Here is an 18,363-nt window from a genome sequence, read left to right on the forward strand (position 1 = left end):
CAAAATAATCCAAAAATAGAAGAAGAAAGAAAGCTTCTAAATTCATTGTATGAGGCCAACAATAATCTGATATCTAGCCTAGATAAAGATACTACACAAAAAGAGAACTACAGGCCAGTATCTCTAATGAACATAGATGTATAAATCCTCAACAAAATGTTAGCTAACTGAATCCAAAAATACATTTAAAAAGTCATTCACCATGATTTAGTGGGTTTTATTCCTGTGTGGTATATTTGCAAATCAATCAATGTGATACATCATATCAACAAGAGAATGGATAAAAAATATATAATCATTTCAACAGATGGAGAAAAGCATTTGACAAAATACAACATCCATTCATGATGAAAACCCTCAACAAAGTAGGTTTAGAGGGAACATACTTCAACATAATAATGAAAATCCACAGCTGAACATCATACTAAATAGTGAAAAACAAAACTTTTTTCACCTAAGGTCCAGAACAAAACAAGGAGGTCTCACCATTTTTATTCAACATGGAACTGGAAGGCCTAGCCATAGCAATTGGACAAGAGAAAGGAATCAAAGGCATCCAAATTGGTAAGGAAGAAGCAAAACTTTCACTATATGCAGATGACATTATCTTATATATAGGAAACCCTCAATTCTGCCAAAAAAAAAAAAAAAAAAAAAAAAAACCCTACTAGAACTTATAAATGAATTCAGTAATGTTGCAGGAAACAAAATCAGTATAAAGAAATCCACTGCATTTCTATACACAAATAATGAAGCAGAAAGAGAAATTAAGAAAACAATCCCATTTACAATTTTACCAAAAATAATAAAATGCCTAGCAATAAACTTAACCACAGAGTTGAAAGACCTGTTCTCTGAAAACTATAAAACATTGATTAAGGAAATTAAAGATGACACAAACAAATGGAAATATATTCCACAGTATAGATTGGGAGAATAAATATTGTTAAAATGTCCATACTACCCAAAGCAATCTACAGGTTGAATACAATTCCTATCCATATAACAGCAGTGTTTTTCACAGAACAGGAACAAACAATCCTAAAATTTGTATGAAACCACAAAAGGCCCAAAATAGCCAAAACAATCTTGAAAAAGAAAAACAAAGCTGGAGGTATCATAATTCTAAATTTGAAATTATACTACAATGCTGTAGTAATCCAAACAGTATGGTACTGGCACAAAAGTAGACACATAGATCAGTAGAATAGAATAGAATGCCCAAAAATAAACCCACAAGTATATGGTCAATTAGCCTTTGACAAAGACCGCTTTCTTACATCATTCACAAAAACAAACTCAAAGTGGATTAAGGACCTAAATGTGAGACCTGAAACCATAAAAATCCTAAAAGAGCATAGGCAGTACTTTCTATTACATTGGCCATAGCAACATTTTTTCTCAATATGTCTCCTGAGGCAAAGAAAACAAAAGCAAAAATAAACTATTGAGATTACATCAATATAAAAACCTTCTGAACAGCAAAGGAAACCATGAATGATACTGAAAGACAACCTACTGAAAGGGAGAAGATATTTGTAAAATATACAAAGAACTATTACAACTCAACACACAAAAAAACAAGTAATCTGATAAAAAATAATAATAATAAGTAGAAGACATGAACAGGCATTCTCCCAAGAAGATATATAGATGGCCAACACACACATGAAAAGATGCTCAACATCACTTATCACCAAGAAATGGAAATCAAAACCATGAAGGATCACCTCACACCTGAAAGAATGACTAAAATCAAAAGTGTTGGCAAGATGTGAAGAAAAAGGAACCTCATGCATTGTTGGTGGGACTGTAAACTGGTGCAGCCACTGTGGAAAACAGTATGGAGGCTCCTCAAAAAATTGAAAATAGAACTACCCTATAATCCAGTAATTCCACAACTGGATAATTACTGAAAGAATACAAAAAAAAAAAAAACACTAATTCAAAAAGATTAATGTACTCTATGTTTATAGTAGCATTATTTACAATAGCCAAGTTATGGAAGCAGCCCAAGTGTCCATTAATAGATGGACAAACAAGATGTGGTGTATATATATATATATATATATATATATATCCACACACATATATATGTAATGGAATATTATTAAGCCACAAAAAGAATGAAATCCTGCCATTTGCAACAACAACATGGTTGGATCCAGAGAGTATAATGCTAAGTGAAATAAGTCAGTCAGAGAAAGACAAATACCATATGATTTCACTCATATGTGAAATTTAAGAAACAAAACAAACAACGAGGGAAGAGAGAGAGAGAGGAGAGAGAAACCAAGAAAGAGACTTAACTGTAGTGAACAAACTGATGGCTACCAGAGGGGAGGGTGGGGGGATGGGTGAGATAGGTGAAGGGGATTTAAAAGTACACTTATCATGATGAGCACTGAATAATTGTTGAATTGTTGAATCACTATATTATACACCTGAAATTTATATAACACTGTATGTTAACTATACTGGATTTAAAATTTTAAATAAATTAATTTTACTTGCATATATTGTTGGCTTTGTGTAATAGAAGCATTAGCTGTAAATATAGGCAAACTTAAAATTTATCTCGTTTACTTCCAGTAATGCTTTAAAACGTATTTGGCTCCTATTATATTCTGTAGGAATTAGGAGAAGCCCTGTAAACTTCTATTTTCTTTGGGGGAAAAAAAAAAAGTAGTGTTCCTAAAGACAGGAAAGATTTATGGTGGCATCAGGAAGAGCCTAAATATTTTGAGGTTTATTTATCTCCTTCAATTATTTTCCCCACCTACAGTTGCAAATCTTTTCCACTTTATTTCTTACTGTCAGGACGCTTAGGAAATTGCATGTTTTGAAGACTCAAATCCACTTAATGGCTCAAAAAACCTGCTGCACTTTTTGTCAGCATTTTAAAGTTGTGCAATGATCAGTCTTGACCAGTAGGTGGTGGTATCCTACAGGAGAACTTCATGCTTCTGAGTGTAGACCAGAAAGAAACCTCACATAGTTTTAACCCATAAATTTGAGATTATTTATTCCCTGAGAATTGGGTAATAATCTCTATTTAAATTTTTTAAAAAATCATGGGAAAATTTCCACTCACAGATTTTCTTTCTTAGGTCATTCATGTTTGCTAAGAGAATTTCTTAAAGGATAAACTCTGGTATGGTTAAGCAATCAACTCCTTTTCTATTTACCATATTAAGATGGAAAGGTTCATTTTAATTTTTAGTCTTAAAAATGTTTTGCCTGTTATTTCTTAGCAGTAGTCTTTACTTAAATTCTTTCAAACAAACTCACTTTGAGAATCCTACATATCAGTTTTGTGGTCAGCTTAATTCAGAAAGCTGCACACAGCAAATGTAGAGATGATTGTTTTATGGGGAGGTTATGGTACATATTTATGCTTTTCTTTCTTTTTTTATTGTAGGAGAATTCCAGACTCCTTCAAGAGCGTGGTGTGGCCTATATTAATGCTGATTCTTCTATAGAAGGTGAATCTCATTGGTCTTGTAGGAAAAGGTGTGATCATGGTAGTAGCAGCCATTTAGTTCATAAATTATGCACTAATAAGGAAGGCAAATCCATCCCATGTGTTGGGATGCCACCCTTGCCTCACAGCAGCTATGAGACCTAGAGTGCTCATCTGGGAAAGCAGCCCTCTCTGATTTGCTTCACCTGGCAGATTACCTTGTCTGCACTAGGGATTGTAAATACCTGTTAAATGAATCAGTAAATCATAGAACAGAAGATTTCTGTGATTTTAGAATGGGGTAGCAAAAAAGTGTAATTTAAATATAATGCGGATAGATTTGGGAAGAAATACTGATGTCCAGGTATATTTTTTCTTAAATATTTTTTCCTCCTATTCAAGAAATAGTTACTGAGCCCTTCTGTATGCAGTGTATTTTCCAGTATTTCAGAGGAATCAGAAGTTAGTAAGTCTTGCACTTGGAAGTTTGTGGCTCAGTACAAACGAGGAAATAAATTAGTCTAGGATTCTAATATATGCAGGTACTATAAGAAGGCTATAATGAGGCTGGTCTGAGAGTTCAGAGGAGAGAAGAGTAGCAAGTTCAGGAAAGGCTTGAGAAATGAGATAGACACTCAAGACTGGCCTGTAAGAATGGATCTGCTTTTGATAAGTAGAGATTCAATCGAAAGGACATTCTCAGGTCTATTTCCAAGATCGAGCAGTCTGTTGTCACTACCCTCCATACCCATTCATCTTTCTGTTCTTGACTACATGCAACTTCCCAGACATTGCAGCTGCTGTTCTTTGTACTAGGATGGCTGTTCCACACTCACTCTATTGGTTTCATTCTTACCCTTACAATCTTCCTGAAATGGTACTTTTTCAGGGAAGCCATGCCTGTAGCTCTCCTCATGACCATTACTAAACAATTATTTGCTTTACAGACTACTTCTGTTACTAGGCTATATTCTTCAGCAAGTAACAGACAGGATCTTTCTTGATAACTCCTGGTTTCCTAATGTCTTGTTAAAGACACATGAGTTGCATTCGTGCAGCAAAGAATGAGTCAATGAAGGGTAGACTTTGAGAATCTTTTTGGTAGTATATTGATAAACTTATCACATCCACAATAATTGAGACAATGCCTTTTGACAGAGGCATGTTGGCATTGACATTTCTTCTTTGTCCAGGTGTCTAAATTACATCGTCCCCAAGGTGGCTCACACAGTGCAGTTCAGTAATCCTTTCCCCCTCCTCTTATGGTCATGGTGAAGGGTGTGGCCTTATTCGCGGCACAGCCACTTCCTACTTGTATGACCTCAGCTTGTTACTTATCTTCTGTGTCTCAGTTTTCTCAGCTCTAAATAGAATTGCCAAGAACATATACCTCAAAGGCTCTTAGAAGGGCAAAAGAGGTTAATATTTACAAAACTCCCACACCTGTGCCTTGCACAGGGTAAAAGTTCAAAAATATTAGCTTGGAACTATTACCCATACTTAAAAACAAACACATGGTAGGATGAAACCCCTTCGCTACACAGAATAAATACATAAACATATATTTCTCAAAAGCAGAATAATGTTCTCTTTCTTGCTAGCTTTGTTGGCAAGATTTGATTTTTAATGTATATTTTTAAATCATTGGAATTTGTTGATTATGTCACTCCCTGCCTTAAAATGCTGCATGGTCTCCCCATCATTTTCAAGACCCAGAACAAATGACACACATGTTACCCTAAGATTAGGACACCACTTACCTTACTTTGGTTTATATTTAAAATCTTATTAAGTATGACTTTTTAAAATAACACAATAAGTGATACACTGACTTTCTCATGTTAAAATGCAAAATTTACAGACAAAGCAAAAATCTTTACAAATGTCAAACTCAGCCCTCTCTCTGAAGGTACTACTGTTCTCAGTTTGGGGTGTTTCCATCACACTGACATATATAGAACTCAGCTCACACAGTGTCGGAGGTACTCTCTTAAGTGCTTTATGTGTAAAAATTTATTTAATACTCACAATCATCCGCTGAGGTGAGTACTTTATTGTCTCCCTTGTGTAGAAGAGGAAACTGTGAATTCAGAGGGATTAAGTAATTTTCCCAAGATCACACAGCTAGTAAAGGATTGAGCTGAAACTCAAATCAAGCTGGTCAACTTTATCCTTCTTATCCCTATATTCTGTTCCCCCTCACTACCTTATACAGGTTTCCATTACATATTACATCTTACAGGCTAAATGGTCCTGCATCTCGCCTTTTTCATGCAGCAGCATATTATGGAAAACTTTCCATGTCAGTGTATATAGATCTATTTCACTTGAAAATTAAACTTCTACAGTGTATTCAACAGAACAATTTATGTCTCAGTTCTCCAGCTGATGGTCAGATTGTTTCCATTTGTTGCAGTCAATATCTTTTTTATTTGCCTGCCTTATATTTTTCTACACAAGTCGAGAGTGGAGAACTACAGTATCATTGCTTGCTCATGGTATATGTGCAATACATTGCCATAAATGCTGCCAAACTATCTCTCTGACCCTCTGGTTTACACTCTTATTGGCTATTTATCTGTTTTAAAAATTGCAGTAGCTAAAATTTGTGCATATTTCTTCTTCCAGTTGAATTTTATTTTATTTTAATTTTTTAATTTATTTTTGACGGGGTGGGGGGGGGGGCGGAGAGCGTGAGTAAGGGAGAGCAGAGAGAGAGGGAGACACAGAATCTGAAGCAGCTCCAGGCTCTGAGCTGTCAGCACAGAGCCTGATGAGGGGCTCCAACCCGTGAACAGTGAGATCATGACCTGAGCAGAATTCGGATGCTTAACCGACTGAGCCATCCAGGTGCCCCATCAGTTGAATTTTGGAACCAGCCTTTCAAGTTTCAGGAACAATTCTGCTGGGGTGTCTACTTATTTTTAAAGCCTCAACTTTTGCTGTTCCTAGACATGGATCTTAAGCTTTGAGATAAGAGTTTCTGGCCATTCTCTGAGCACATCATGTACTTTTATATTTCTGGGCATTTGTACAGGCTATTCCTTGATGAAGTTGTCTTAACTTCCCCTTCCCCAGGCCCCCAGCCTGTTCTAGTCTCTCCTCGCTGTGCTCCCACAGCTACTTGAGGGCACCTCTCCTGGCTGGTTTGCAAGATTCTCAAGCTCGTCAGACATAGAATTCCTGAGGAATGGGAACCCCATCTCTGCTCTGTATTCACAAGTAGATGGACAGCACCTGCCTTACAAATGCATTTTTACAACAGATATTTATTGGATAAATGCTAAACGCCAAGACTGTACTAAGCCCTGGGGATATGGCAACAAATAAAAAGACTACCTGTTCCCATGGAACTTACAGTCTGGTGTGAGGATGGCAAATAAAAAGGCAAATATTTAACACATGTGAGAGTTAACTAATAAGGAGAGAAATAAGCCAAGGTCAAGAGAGAAAGAGTAGCTAGGATGAAGGGAAGAGAGGGTGCTCCTTTAGGTAGGGTGTTCAGGGGACAACTCTCAGAAAACATGACATTAGAGGTCTAAGTGAAGTGGGGGAGTTTTAAGTCATGCAGATGTAATGCAGAATGCTGTTCCAGGCTGAAGGAACAGTATGTGCAAAAACCCTGAGAAGGTCCCTGCTTGGGTAGAGTGGGATGTGAAGATTTGAAGAGGTGACGGGGGTTGTTTCTTGTATGGAACTGAGGACCAAGGTAAGCATGATGAGTTTTATTGAGTCATGAGTTGGAGGGTTTTGATTGGACTTAGGTTCTAAAAGGATCTTTCTGGCTAAAGAGTTAATTAACACTGGTCTTTGAATGAAAGAGTGAAGTAAATGAAATAAAAAAAAACATTCTTTCTTTATCTTTAAGGAAACTATACTCTACGAGTTGATTGCTCCCCACTGATGTACAGCTTGGTATACAGCCTAACAAAGGAGGTAAAAATAATTACATATCATTTTAGAAAATTTGAGTTCTACAAATGTTTCATTGAGATACCATTATTATGTTAAGCAGCTGCCTTGTTTTATAGCTTGTCTTTTTCTCATAGAACAAATACCCACTCCAGAGAACATTGTATCGAGTAAACTATTTACACGTGTTATCCCATTTCCCCCAACTGCCCTGAAGCAGCCTTGGATAGCATTGTGTCTACCATCCCCATGTGAAATGGAGAACACTGAGATCAAAAAGCATTAGCCACCAAAGTCACACAACTTGTGCAGTAGCTGAACCAGGACTTGGTCCTGTGGTTTAAGTCCTTAATTTTAAAACTGCTTTATACTCCTTCCTATCATGATACCAGTTATCCCAGGATGCAGGAAGAGTTAAAGTTTCTAAGTGATTGAGAAAGAGTATGTGTAAAAACACCAAGTACTGACTCCAAGGTCAAATCAATTTGGGGCAGAGGCTAAGTGAGACCATGTACCCCCCTTTCTGACTTCCTGACTTGAGCTGCATTCCACTGAGCCCCACTGACCTGGGCTGACAGCTAAAGTTCTCTTAGTTCTGACAGAGGCACAAGATACAGAACCTGCTGGAGAGACAGTGCCTGAATTCCTGTAGGACTGACAGGCAACTCTTCACTTTAGTTGTCCTGCTCCTAAACCCACTGGGACTAAAGTTAGTCATAATGAAGAAGTTGTTGCATGGCAGATTTTTGTTTTTATTGTTAATTATCTGATTTGAACTGGAAAGGAAAAAAAAAAAAGAGTTGCCTATTTAATGGAATTACCAACTGAAGTATAAATACCAAGAAAAACACGATTATTGCCCTTCAGATAGGGATTTTAATATCACTAACCTTTGGTTTCAAAAGCATGGAATTTCATCTTATAACTTAACTTCCCCTATAGGAATAGAAGCAAATTAATTTGAAAAAAATGTATTCATGTCATTACTCAAGATCTGCATCATTTGCCTGTAGTTTTTATCAGTTTCCATGAAATGTATAAAAACTGTAATACCTGAAAACAGGGTATTTCAGAGAAATTTCACCATTCATATAATTTAAGGTAAATGCTGAGGAAGCTTGGCAGTTATATTTGTTTTCTGGGTGGTTTGGTGGCACCCAGGGACAATTGCAAACGCAGCACTCTAAGTCAGATTCGATGCTTGACAGTTTTGGCAGTCTGTGTTATTCTGTTTTGTTTATTGGGGGAGAGGGATTCATAGCATTTTAAATTTTAGTGATGAACTGAAAATATAGTTATGTATTTCTACACTATTCTAAATATGCATTTCTTTTTAAAAAAAAATTTAATGTTTATTTTTGAGAGAGAGAGAGAGACAAAAAAAGAGAGAGAGACAGAGTGCGAGTGGGGGAGGGGAGAGAGAGAGGGAGACACAGAATCCTAAGCAGGCTCCAGGCTCTGAGCTGTCAGCACAGAGCCCGACAAGGGGCTTGAACCCACCAAACGTGAGATCATGACTTGAGCCTAAGTCAGAAGCTCAACCTCTAAATTTGCATTTCCTAGAATAAACGGAGTGGTACTGTCCCTTATATCAAGGTTTTGTGTAAATTTATAAGCTCGAGTGAAATTATTTTGTGTCTTTATTTATTCATATTTTGCAAGTTAAGATGTTGACATAATTTCTGATTCTCTCCCCATCCTTATGCAGATTTATTTGTATTCCCATAGACCTTTGCACATACCTAGCACATTGAATTTCACATTTTTACTTCTAGTTCCCACTAGTAGAAAGTATCTAATGTGTCTTTTTGAGCTTTGTTTTCATGGCATTCACAAAAAGTCTTAAACAATATAGGTACTCTATTAATTTTTGAAAATTGAATTTGTTGAAAAACAGAACATAGGACTTTTATTAAATATAAAATAAAAACAATTGTGTACCATATAATGTATAATAAATAACCTGTGAATAACTACAGAACATTAATTGAAGTTGAGTTTGCAAAATGTTTTTGGGATAACATCTAATGTTCTAGATGTCAAGTATAGGTTTAGAAGTCAATAATAGGTCATATTTTTCTCCCTCAGTTTTCTTATCAGTAAAACCAGAAAATGTAGTTAAAGCCCAGTATTTATTGAAATTACAATAAATACTCAATATTAATGCATGTGTTTTTATTATGTATTATTTAATGACCTTTAGCGACCTTACTGGCAAGAAGCGATATTAAAAGAAATACCTTCTCTTAACCACCTTGCTTCCTTTCATTTTCTTTTTTATAAGAGAAGTCTGTTTTTGAGAGCAGCCTTCATGCATTCAGAAAAAAATAGACCAAAAAAATCTTATAATAGGGACATCATTTGAATATGATGGCTTGGTAATAATTAGGCCTTCTTTTCCATACACTTCATGGTTTTTTTTTTTTCTTATAGCAGCTCCACCTGTATATAATAGCATGAGCATTTTACCATATTGTCAGAAATTCGTTATTGTAATTCTTAATGACTGCTAATAATATGAATTGCATCACTTGTTTTGCTGAATATAGTTTACTTATTCATTCCCTGGCTGATGGACATTTTGATTTTAAAATATCTGATTTGTAAGTATTCTCTTTTTTTCCCATTTAACCTGTGTAGCTCCAAAGCCCTGATGAAGGCTTTGAAGGCAAATCTCTTTATGAGAGCTGGAACGAAAAAAGTCCTTCCCCTGAGTTCAGTGGCATGCCCAGGTAACCATGCAAACAAGAGTCTCTGTTGCATACAGTAGGGGGTTGTGTTGAAAATGAAAGTGTATTTTCTCTCAATGATAAAGGAAAGGCAATGCTTTGGTTCACAAATAAAATATTCTTGTGTTTTGAAGTTAAATCTGTAGGCCATCAAGAAATGGTTCTTTTTTGAGTAGGCACTATATACACCTGTTACGTAAGTCAAAAGTATGGTAGAAAGTAATTCCCCTCACAATTCTGTCCCCCAGTTACTAGATACATTTTCTCTTTTCTGAATATCATACAGTTAACAAATATTTTGGTTACTCTAAGAAAAATATAGGCATCATTTCAGTATTGGTTGTGTCTTCACAGCAAATTACAGGAATAAATATCTCAGAGATAAAGATTGATTAGAGATGAGATTATAGCTTTAAAGAGTATGAATACTTAAAAAAAAATTAAGGGTAGTATTTACATCTGAGTTATCTAAAAAATTTCTGTTTCTTTTAACTTCATCATGCACAACAAATACAGGTAGTAAAATAAGTTAATGAGGGGAAATATTTTCCAGCATAATGAACTTGTTATTTTATTTTATTATTTTTTTAATGAATCTTTTTAAAAAAGTAGCTTACATAGGTGTGATATTGTGATTTATAATAAGAAGTATATATTCAATCTTTGGCCCCTTTCCTGGCAGAGAGAACTTAAATCTTTAAAATTTTCTAAGTGATGAAAGAGATAAGGGTGCCTCTTGTTATGTTAACAGGGTGACCTTTGGATCCCCACCTAAGGATGAGGGCTGATGGCCAGGAGAACCAACCACATAATTAGAGGGTTGGGACTTTCAGTCCCACCCTAGGAGCAAAGGTTGAATCAATCTGCAATGGGCAATGATTTAATAAATCATGACTTTCTAATGAAGCTTCCAGAAGATAGGGTTCAGAGAGCTTCCACATTGAGTGGCACACCTGGGAAGGGCATGGAGCACTCTGTGCCCTTTCCCCACATCTTGCCCCTTGCGTCTCCTCCACCTGGCTGTTCCTGAGTTGTATCCTTTTATAACAAACCAGTGATCTGATCGAGTAAATAAAATGTTTCTCCCAGTTCTGGGAACAGCTCTAGCAAATTAATCGAACCCAAGGAGGGGAACTGGGGAATCTTTAATCTGTAGCCCATTGTTGAGAAATCCACCTGGGTTTGTTTTTGGCTTCTGAAATTAGAGGAGGGGCAGTCTTTTGGGATGGAGCCATTCACTTATGGAGTATGGTGTTATCTTCAGTGTCAGAATTGAGTTGAATTTTAGGACACCCAGTTGGTATCCCAGAGAATTGCTTGTTGCTGGTATGGGGAAACACCACACACACCCCTCCACATGTTGGAATTGGGTTCAGGAACCCAAGAGAACAATGGTCACTACTACCCAAAACAGTCTTAAGGAAGTAGATACTCCATGATCAAAATTGATATTCCTCGCAATTATTTTTTGTTGTTACTTGCCTAACATGATTTTTATAAATAAAAATTATATTTATAGTAGAAAGAATGGAGTTTAATTAATCTTTAATCTGTACTCCCTGAAGAAATTACTCAAATAATTTCATGTTTTAATCCCTATAAGGATTAGCAAGTTGGGATCTGGTAATGATTTTGAGGTGTTCTTCCAAAGACTTGGAATCGCTTCAGGCAGAGCACGGTACACTAAAAACTGGGTAAGTTTATCAATAAGATTTTCAAGGTTATTTATGAATATATTTTAGCTAAATAAATAATTCTGAATTTTAAAAAGTGAGTTCAGCGGTAGAGAAGTAGAGGAATTTGAAGCAGATGTGGTTGAGATGGTGCTACTACTAATGGAGTAGTTCCTGCATCTGGTATTTTGAGCCTTTGAACTTGAACTTTGATGAACTCCCTTAAATATGTTTTCTGTTTCATTAGATGGCATTGGTTTCATGCAGTTACTTACACTAGAAATGTCAAAATTGTCTTTGATTCCTCTCTACCTGTTATCGTTCAAAATTAGTTATTATCAAGACCTGCAAATAGTTGGATTTTTATGTCATTAGCTCCCCAGTCATTAAACATGAAAGTTTATTTATCACAATAGATTATCATGATGAATAGCACAATAAACCATGAACACCTATACAAGTCCTAATTTTTTTGGCTACTGTTGTTGCTAATGATGACAATGACACTTATAGTTTTTATTTTTATCAAGGCAACCAAGGAACATAGTTCATAGGATGTCATACAGTCTGTAAGAGTGTGTAATGAAAAACAGTGGTCCCTTATCCCATATCCATGCTTGTCCCACTTCTGATTCTGCTCAACAGATTCAGATTTTTTCAACTTTTTAACTGTTTTATTCTGCTGTCTGCATGCTGACAAATAATATGCTCATGCTGCTATTTATTTTTCGGTTTTATGTATTATCTGTTTACATCTCATTAGGGAAGATGGCATTTAGCTCGTTTATATCACTTTTTCTCCCAACTCCCAAGTACTTTCCCTCATTGCATTTTCTCAGTATATACTTGTACCACACTTGTTGATTAGAATATCTTTTTTCTTATCCATGTATCCATAACTGGTTCACCACAAACTTTTAGTATATTTAAAAACATCAGGCGATCTGGCAGATTTCATATTCCTTGGGATCTCCTGTTACTCTGAATTCTCTGCTTGTTCTCTTTGCCTGTGGCACATCTCTTGCCTGTGAAATTTTCCTTCACTGAGAAATCTGAGAGCACCTTCATTTCTCTCCTGTTTCACATCTTCTGTTTCCTGGATTTTGTATCTTCCTTTTTCTTGTTTACTCTTTACTGTTTTTGGAGCACATCCTTCAAGAATTTCTTGAAAAGGGTGTATGAAATGTAAAGCCCTCGCATGTCTGAAATGCATTTCAACTACACACTATTCTTTTTCAGTTTGCCTGGGCACAAAGCTTTTGGTTGAAAATCCTACATTCTCAGAATTTTGAACTCATCACTCAATGACTTTCAGCCTTCAGGATTGCTGTTGAGAAATTTGTTGCTATTTGATCCCTGATTGCTTCGCTTTTTTTTTTTATTTTATTGAAATATAATTGGCATTCAATATCCTATTAGCTTCAGGTGTGCATCATAGTGATTCACTATTCTTATACATTACACAATGACCCCCACAATATCTAGTTAACATCTATCAATATACAAAGTTATTATGATATTACTGACTATATTCTCTGTGCTGTACATTACATCTCCATGACTTAATTATTTTATAACTGGAAGTTTTTACCTCTTAATCCCCTTTACCTATTTTGTCTGCCCTCTAACCCTTCCTGTTTCTGATAACCAAGAGTTTGTTTTTTGTATCTGAGTCCATTTCTGTTTTATTTACTCAGTTGTTTGGTTTTTTTAGATTATACATATAAGGGAAGTCATGTGGTATTTGCCTTTCTCTGTCTGACTTATTTCACTTAGCATAATACCCTCTAGGCCCATCCATGTTGCAAATGGCAAGATTTCATTCTTTATGGCTGAGTAATATTCCTGTGTGTGTGCGTGTGTGTGTGTGTGTGTGTGTGTGTTCATCTATTGATGGACACTTAGGCTGCTTCCATGTCTTGGCTATTGTAAGTAATGATGCAGTGAACATAAGGGTACATGTATCTCTTTGAAATGGTGTTTTTCTTTTCTTAAGATAAATACCCAGCAGTGGAATTGCTGGATTGTATGGTAGTTCTATTTTTACATTTTTGAGGAACCTCCATACTGTTTTCCACAGTGGCTGCACCAGTTTGCTTTCTGTGCAATATTGCACAAGGGTTTCCTTTTCTCTACATCCTCACCAATATTTTCTATATTTTGCCTTTTTGATCATAGCCAGTCTGACGGGTATGAAGTGATATCTCATTGTGATTTTAATTTGCATTTCACTGATGATTAGTGATGTTGAGCATTTTTTTATGTGTCTGTTGGCCATCTGTATGTATCCTTTGTAAAAATGTTTATTGAAGTCCTCTGTCCCTTTTTTTTTCCTGCCTTTGCCCAGTTTTAATTTGGTTGTTTGTGTTTTTGATATTGACTTGTAAAAGTTTTTTATATATTTTGGATAGTAAACCATTAATGAATGTATGATTTGCAAATATATTCTCTTTCTCAGTAGGTTGTCTTTTCCTTTTGTTGATTGTTTCCTTCACTTTTTATTTTGATGTAGTCCTATGTACACCTTTTAGCCTTTGCTGCCTTTGCCTGAGGATACCGGTCCAAGAAAATATTGTCAAGACCATGTCAAAGAGCTTACTGACCATGTTTTCTTCTAAGAATTTTAATGTTTCAGGTCTTCCATTCAAGTCTTTAATGCATTTTGAATTTATTTTTGTGTGTGGGATAAGAAAGTGGTTCAATTTCATTCTTCTGCATGTGGCTGTACAGTTTTCTCAGCACCATTTATTGAAGAGACTATCTTTTCCCCACTGTATATTCTTGCCTCTTTTGTCATAGATTACATGACCATATATGCATGGATTTATTTCTGGGCTGTCTATTTCATTCATTGACCTATGTGTCTATTTTCATGCTGGTTCTATGATATTTTGAAAGGAAGGGGGGCGCCTGGGTGGCGCAGTCGGTTAAGCGTCCGACTTCAGCCAGGTCACGATCTCGCGGTCCGTGAGTTCGAGCCCCGCGTCAGGCTCTGGGCTGATGGCTCGGAGCCTGGAGCCTGTTTCCGATTCTGTGTCTCCCTCTCTCTCTGCCCTTCCCCCGTTCATGCTCTGTCTCTCTCTGTCCCAAAAATAAATAAAAAAAAAAAAAAAAAAAAAAAAAAAAAAGAAAGGAAGGTTTTATACCTTTCATGTTGTCCTGGTGTATGTGTGTGCCTTGGTTGGTTAATACATTTTTCCTTTCACTGGGCTGGGCACAGAGTGGGCCTTTAGTCTGGAAACCTATGTCTCACATTTGGAGGGAATACTTTTTCCTTTGATCACTTCTTCCCTCTTTCCTCTTTTTTGAACTATTAGTAGTTGTTTAATACCTGGGGATTCTTTTCTAATGTATTTATATTTTATCTTTTGTTTCTATCTGTGTCTTTTTTTACCATCTGGAATATTTTTCTCAATTCTGTCATTCATTTTTAACTGATATCTTTATTATTATTATTGTTGTTGTTATTATTATTATTATTATTATTATTATTATTATTATTATTACTAAGTCTCCCTCCATTCCATACAGTACCTCCTTACTCTGAGTTGATTTTATTTTAATTTGTGTGCTTGGTCTAGTATCTTTCACGTCAAAGGCTGTTTTCAAATGCCTGGTCATCTTTGGCAACCTGTCTTTTAGGCAAGCTGATTGAAGTCCTGTATACAAGGGTGGCACTTGTCAAATGGGAAGCTTCTGAGAAGAGTGGTCAAGAATGCCTATTCTGGGTGCGTCACGGGGAGGCAACAATTTGAGAATCTATATGTCTTTTCTCTTGGACTAGTTATTCTCCCCAGACAGGAAATCTTTAATCCTGCCTTTGGGGTAGGAAGTTAGGGAAGGTTAGATGGGGGTTGTGATGAGTATCGATGTTCATATTATCTACATTTTACTTGTGAGAAAACTACAGTAAAGAAAGGCTAAGAATCTTTGGGTTAATAAACACTCAAAAGTTATTTGGTAATAAATCCTAAAGCCTGGATTCAAACTCTGGTTAATTTTAGAGTCTTAGTATCTTCAACACACCACTGTATAAAGTGTTCTTTTATATCAATAAAAAATGAGCAACTAAAATGATAAGCAGCTAAATAAAACAGGCAAAAGGCATAAATCAGCAATTCGAAGTTGGAAAGGTCCTTGCCTCTTGGCTTTTGTGTATTTTCTTGGTTTCTTAGATATGTCTGAGCATTCCTTCTCTCTCATGAGCAAGACGTTGGATCCATTACTGAACTCACTGTACCCATTCTTCACACTTCACACACTGCTTGTCAGAGAATGATCCATTTGTGGCATTTCAGTCATTAACAACTTGCAGCATTCCCCTGTATAATACTTATATGATACTCATTTCCTTGCCTCTACCAATTCTCTGTCTTCTTAAATTATTTGTACTGAAATGAAACATTATCTTGTCTTTAAAGTTTCAAAAACGTTTTCCCATCTCCTGTGTTCTTGAAGGCAAGACTTAGGCCTTTCCAAATAATTTTTATGCTATCATTTATGTTATATACACATATTTTTTAATTACTAAAAACCTGGGGTGTGTTTTAATATTATAATACTAACCCATTAGTAAGTGGCTTATTGAGGCACTGAAATACTTTATTTATTTGTTATTGGCCAAAACAGTTTTACTAATATTAATAGTAAATATGATACTATGCATTTTATTATAAGCTATCTTACAAGAGAAATATTTTGTGTTTTTGGTTTTTTGTGTTTTTTTCCTTTTCTTTTTCTTTTTCTTTTTTTTTTTTTTTTTTTTTGTAGGCAACAAACAAATTCAGGAGCTATCCACTGTATCACAGTGTCTATGAAACGTATGAACTGGTGGAGAAGTTTTATGATCCAACTTTTAAGTATCACCTCACTGTGGCCCAGGTTCGAGGAGGGATGGTGTTTGAACTGGCCGATTCCACAGTGCTCCCATTTGACTGTCGAGATTATGCTACAGTTTTAAGAAAGTATGCTGACAAAATATACAATATTTCAATGAAACATCCTCAAGAAATGAAAAAGTACAGTGTGTCATTTGGTAAGCTTCTTCCTCTTTCAAAATTCATTATCTCTGGGTTTTATTTAATCTCCAAAATGCAATGACCTACTTTAGTCCATTTATTAATTATTGCCATTCCGTGGGATCAGATACGTTGTTTACATCTATAAAAGTGCTTTCCATTTCATTGATGCTCATCTTGTAATATTTAATTATAAATACCTTGTCAAATGCAAAAGAGGACAACTTCCTGTATTGTTCCCTTTGCATAAGCCATTCATCAATGCCATTAGGGCCTGTTTCTATTTCAGATTCACTTTTTTCTGCTGTGAAGAATTTTACAGAAATTGCTTCTAAGTTCAGTGAGAGACTCCAAGGCTTGGACAAAAACAAGTATGTTGTACATTTTTTAAGTTATGCATATAATAGATACAATGAAAAAGAGATACTAATTGACATGTTTGTTGCTGAAATGTCTTTGGAAATTGTTTTGCTGATTTCTGTCTCCACTGTAATGCATCCTATACAGGGCTACCATATCTCTCCAAAACTCATTCCTTTTTTTTTTTTTTAAGTTTTTATTTTTTTATTTATTTTGAGAGAGAGAGAGAGAGAGAGACAGCACAAACAGGGGAGGGGCAGAGAGAGGGCAGGTAGAGAGAGAATCCTAAGCAGGCTCCACACCTTCAGCACAGACCCTGACGCGGGGCTTGATCTCACAAACTGTGAGATCATGACCTGAGTGGAGATCAAGAGTTGGACACCTAACTGACTGAGCCACCCGGGCGCCCCATCTCCAAGACCCATTTCTAACATTCGGAGTGGCAGCTGTGCTGCTGGGAAATGCCAGTGCCCCTTTACTACCAGCTGAATAGTTATGAAATTCCCACCTTCGCCCTGAAGGTCCTTCGCTCTGTGACCCCAGCTTTTTCTAGTTTTATCTCATTCTTTCCATGTTTGTACATCATACTCCCACCAAATTCTCCTATTCCCAGAGCACACCTTCTTTCTCCCTCTTCTTAATGTCACTACCTCGGAGTTCTTCATTTCCACTTCCACCTGACAAGTTCTTTATCCAGCATAACAAGTGTTGTGAAACCGTTTTTCTTCTAGTAGTAAGCGTTTAGGATCAATTCTGTATAAAATCGCAAAAGTAAAAGATAATTGGAACAGAATTTTTAGATGGGAGAAAAATAATGGGAAGGTATTAAGGAAATTTTTTTAAAGTAGAATTTTGAGAGTGAACATCTTCTGTATATTAAACTTATTATGAAGTTACAAATATCAAATCCTTGGGGACTGATGCAAAAATACATACAAAGATAAGAGCAGAGAGTCCGAAAATAGATGAGTGACATTTAAGAATGTATTTATAATGAAGGATACATCAAAAATAAATGGAGAGGAAAGACATATTCAACAATAGTGATGTGTAAGCCTTTTAGCAGCTGATAAGAAGTTGAGTTCAAAAATCTCACTTCACATCACATGCAAACATAAGTGATGGATATAGAAAAATTCTTTACTAAAAATTGAAATTTCTTGGAAGTGAAATTCAAGTTTAGACACAACAAGGAAATGAGAAAGCAA

General features: G+C 35.9%; 1 protein-coding gene across 4 annotated transcripts in view; it reads left to right on the forward strand.

The window, feature by feature from the left end:
• Positions 1 to 18,363, forward strand: part of FOLH1 (folate hydrolase 1) — a 70,785-nt gene that overhangs the window by 40,490 nt on the left and 11,932 nt on the right. For all 4 annotated transcript variants that reach the window (XM_078433010.2, XM_078433009.2, XM_060605394.3 and 1 more), the window contains 6 exons: positions 3,422 to 3,485; positions 7,332 to 7,399; positions 10,016 to 10,107; positions 11,708 to 11,798; positions 16,548 to 16,812; positions 17,085 to 17,166. In XM_078433010.2, the coding sequence (XP_078289136.2) occupies positions 3,422 to 3,485; positions 7,332 to 7,399; positions 10,016 to 10,107; positions 11,708 to 11,798; positions 16,548 to 16,812; positions 17,085 to 17,166 (662 nt within the window). The remainder of the gene's footprint in view (positions 1 to 3,421; positions 3,486 to 7,331; positions 7,400 to 10,015; positions 10,108 to 11,707; positions 11,799 to 16,547; positions 16,813 to 17,084; positions 17,167 to 18,363) is intronic.

The sequence above is a fragment of the Panthera onca genome, chromosome D1, assembly GCF_046562875.1.
Source record: "Panthera onca isolate mPanOnc1 chromosome D1, mPanOnc1 haplotype 2, whole genome shotgun sequence".
NCBI lineage: Eukaryota > Metazoa > Chordata > Mammalia > Carnivora > Felidae > Panthera > Panthera onca.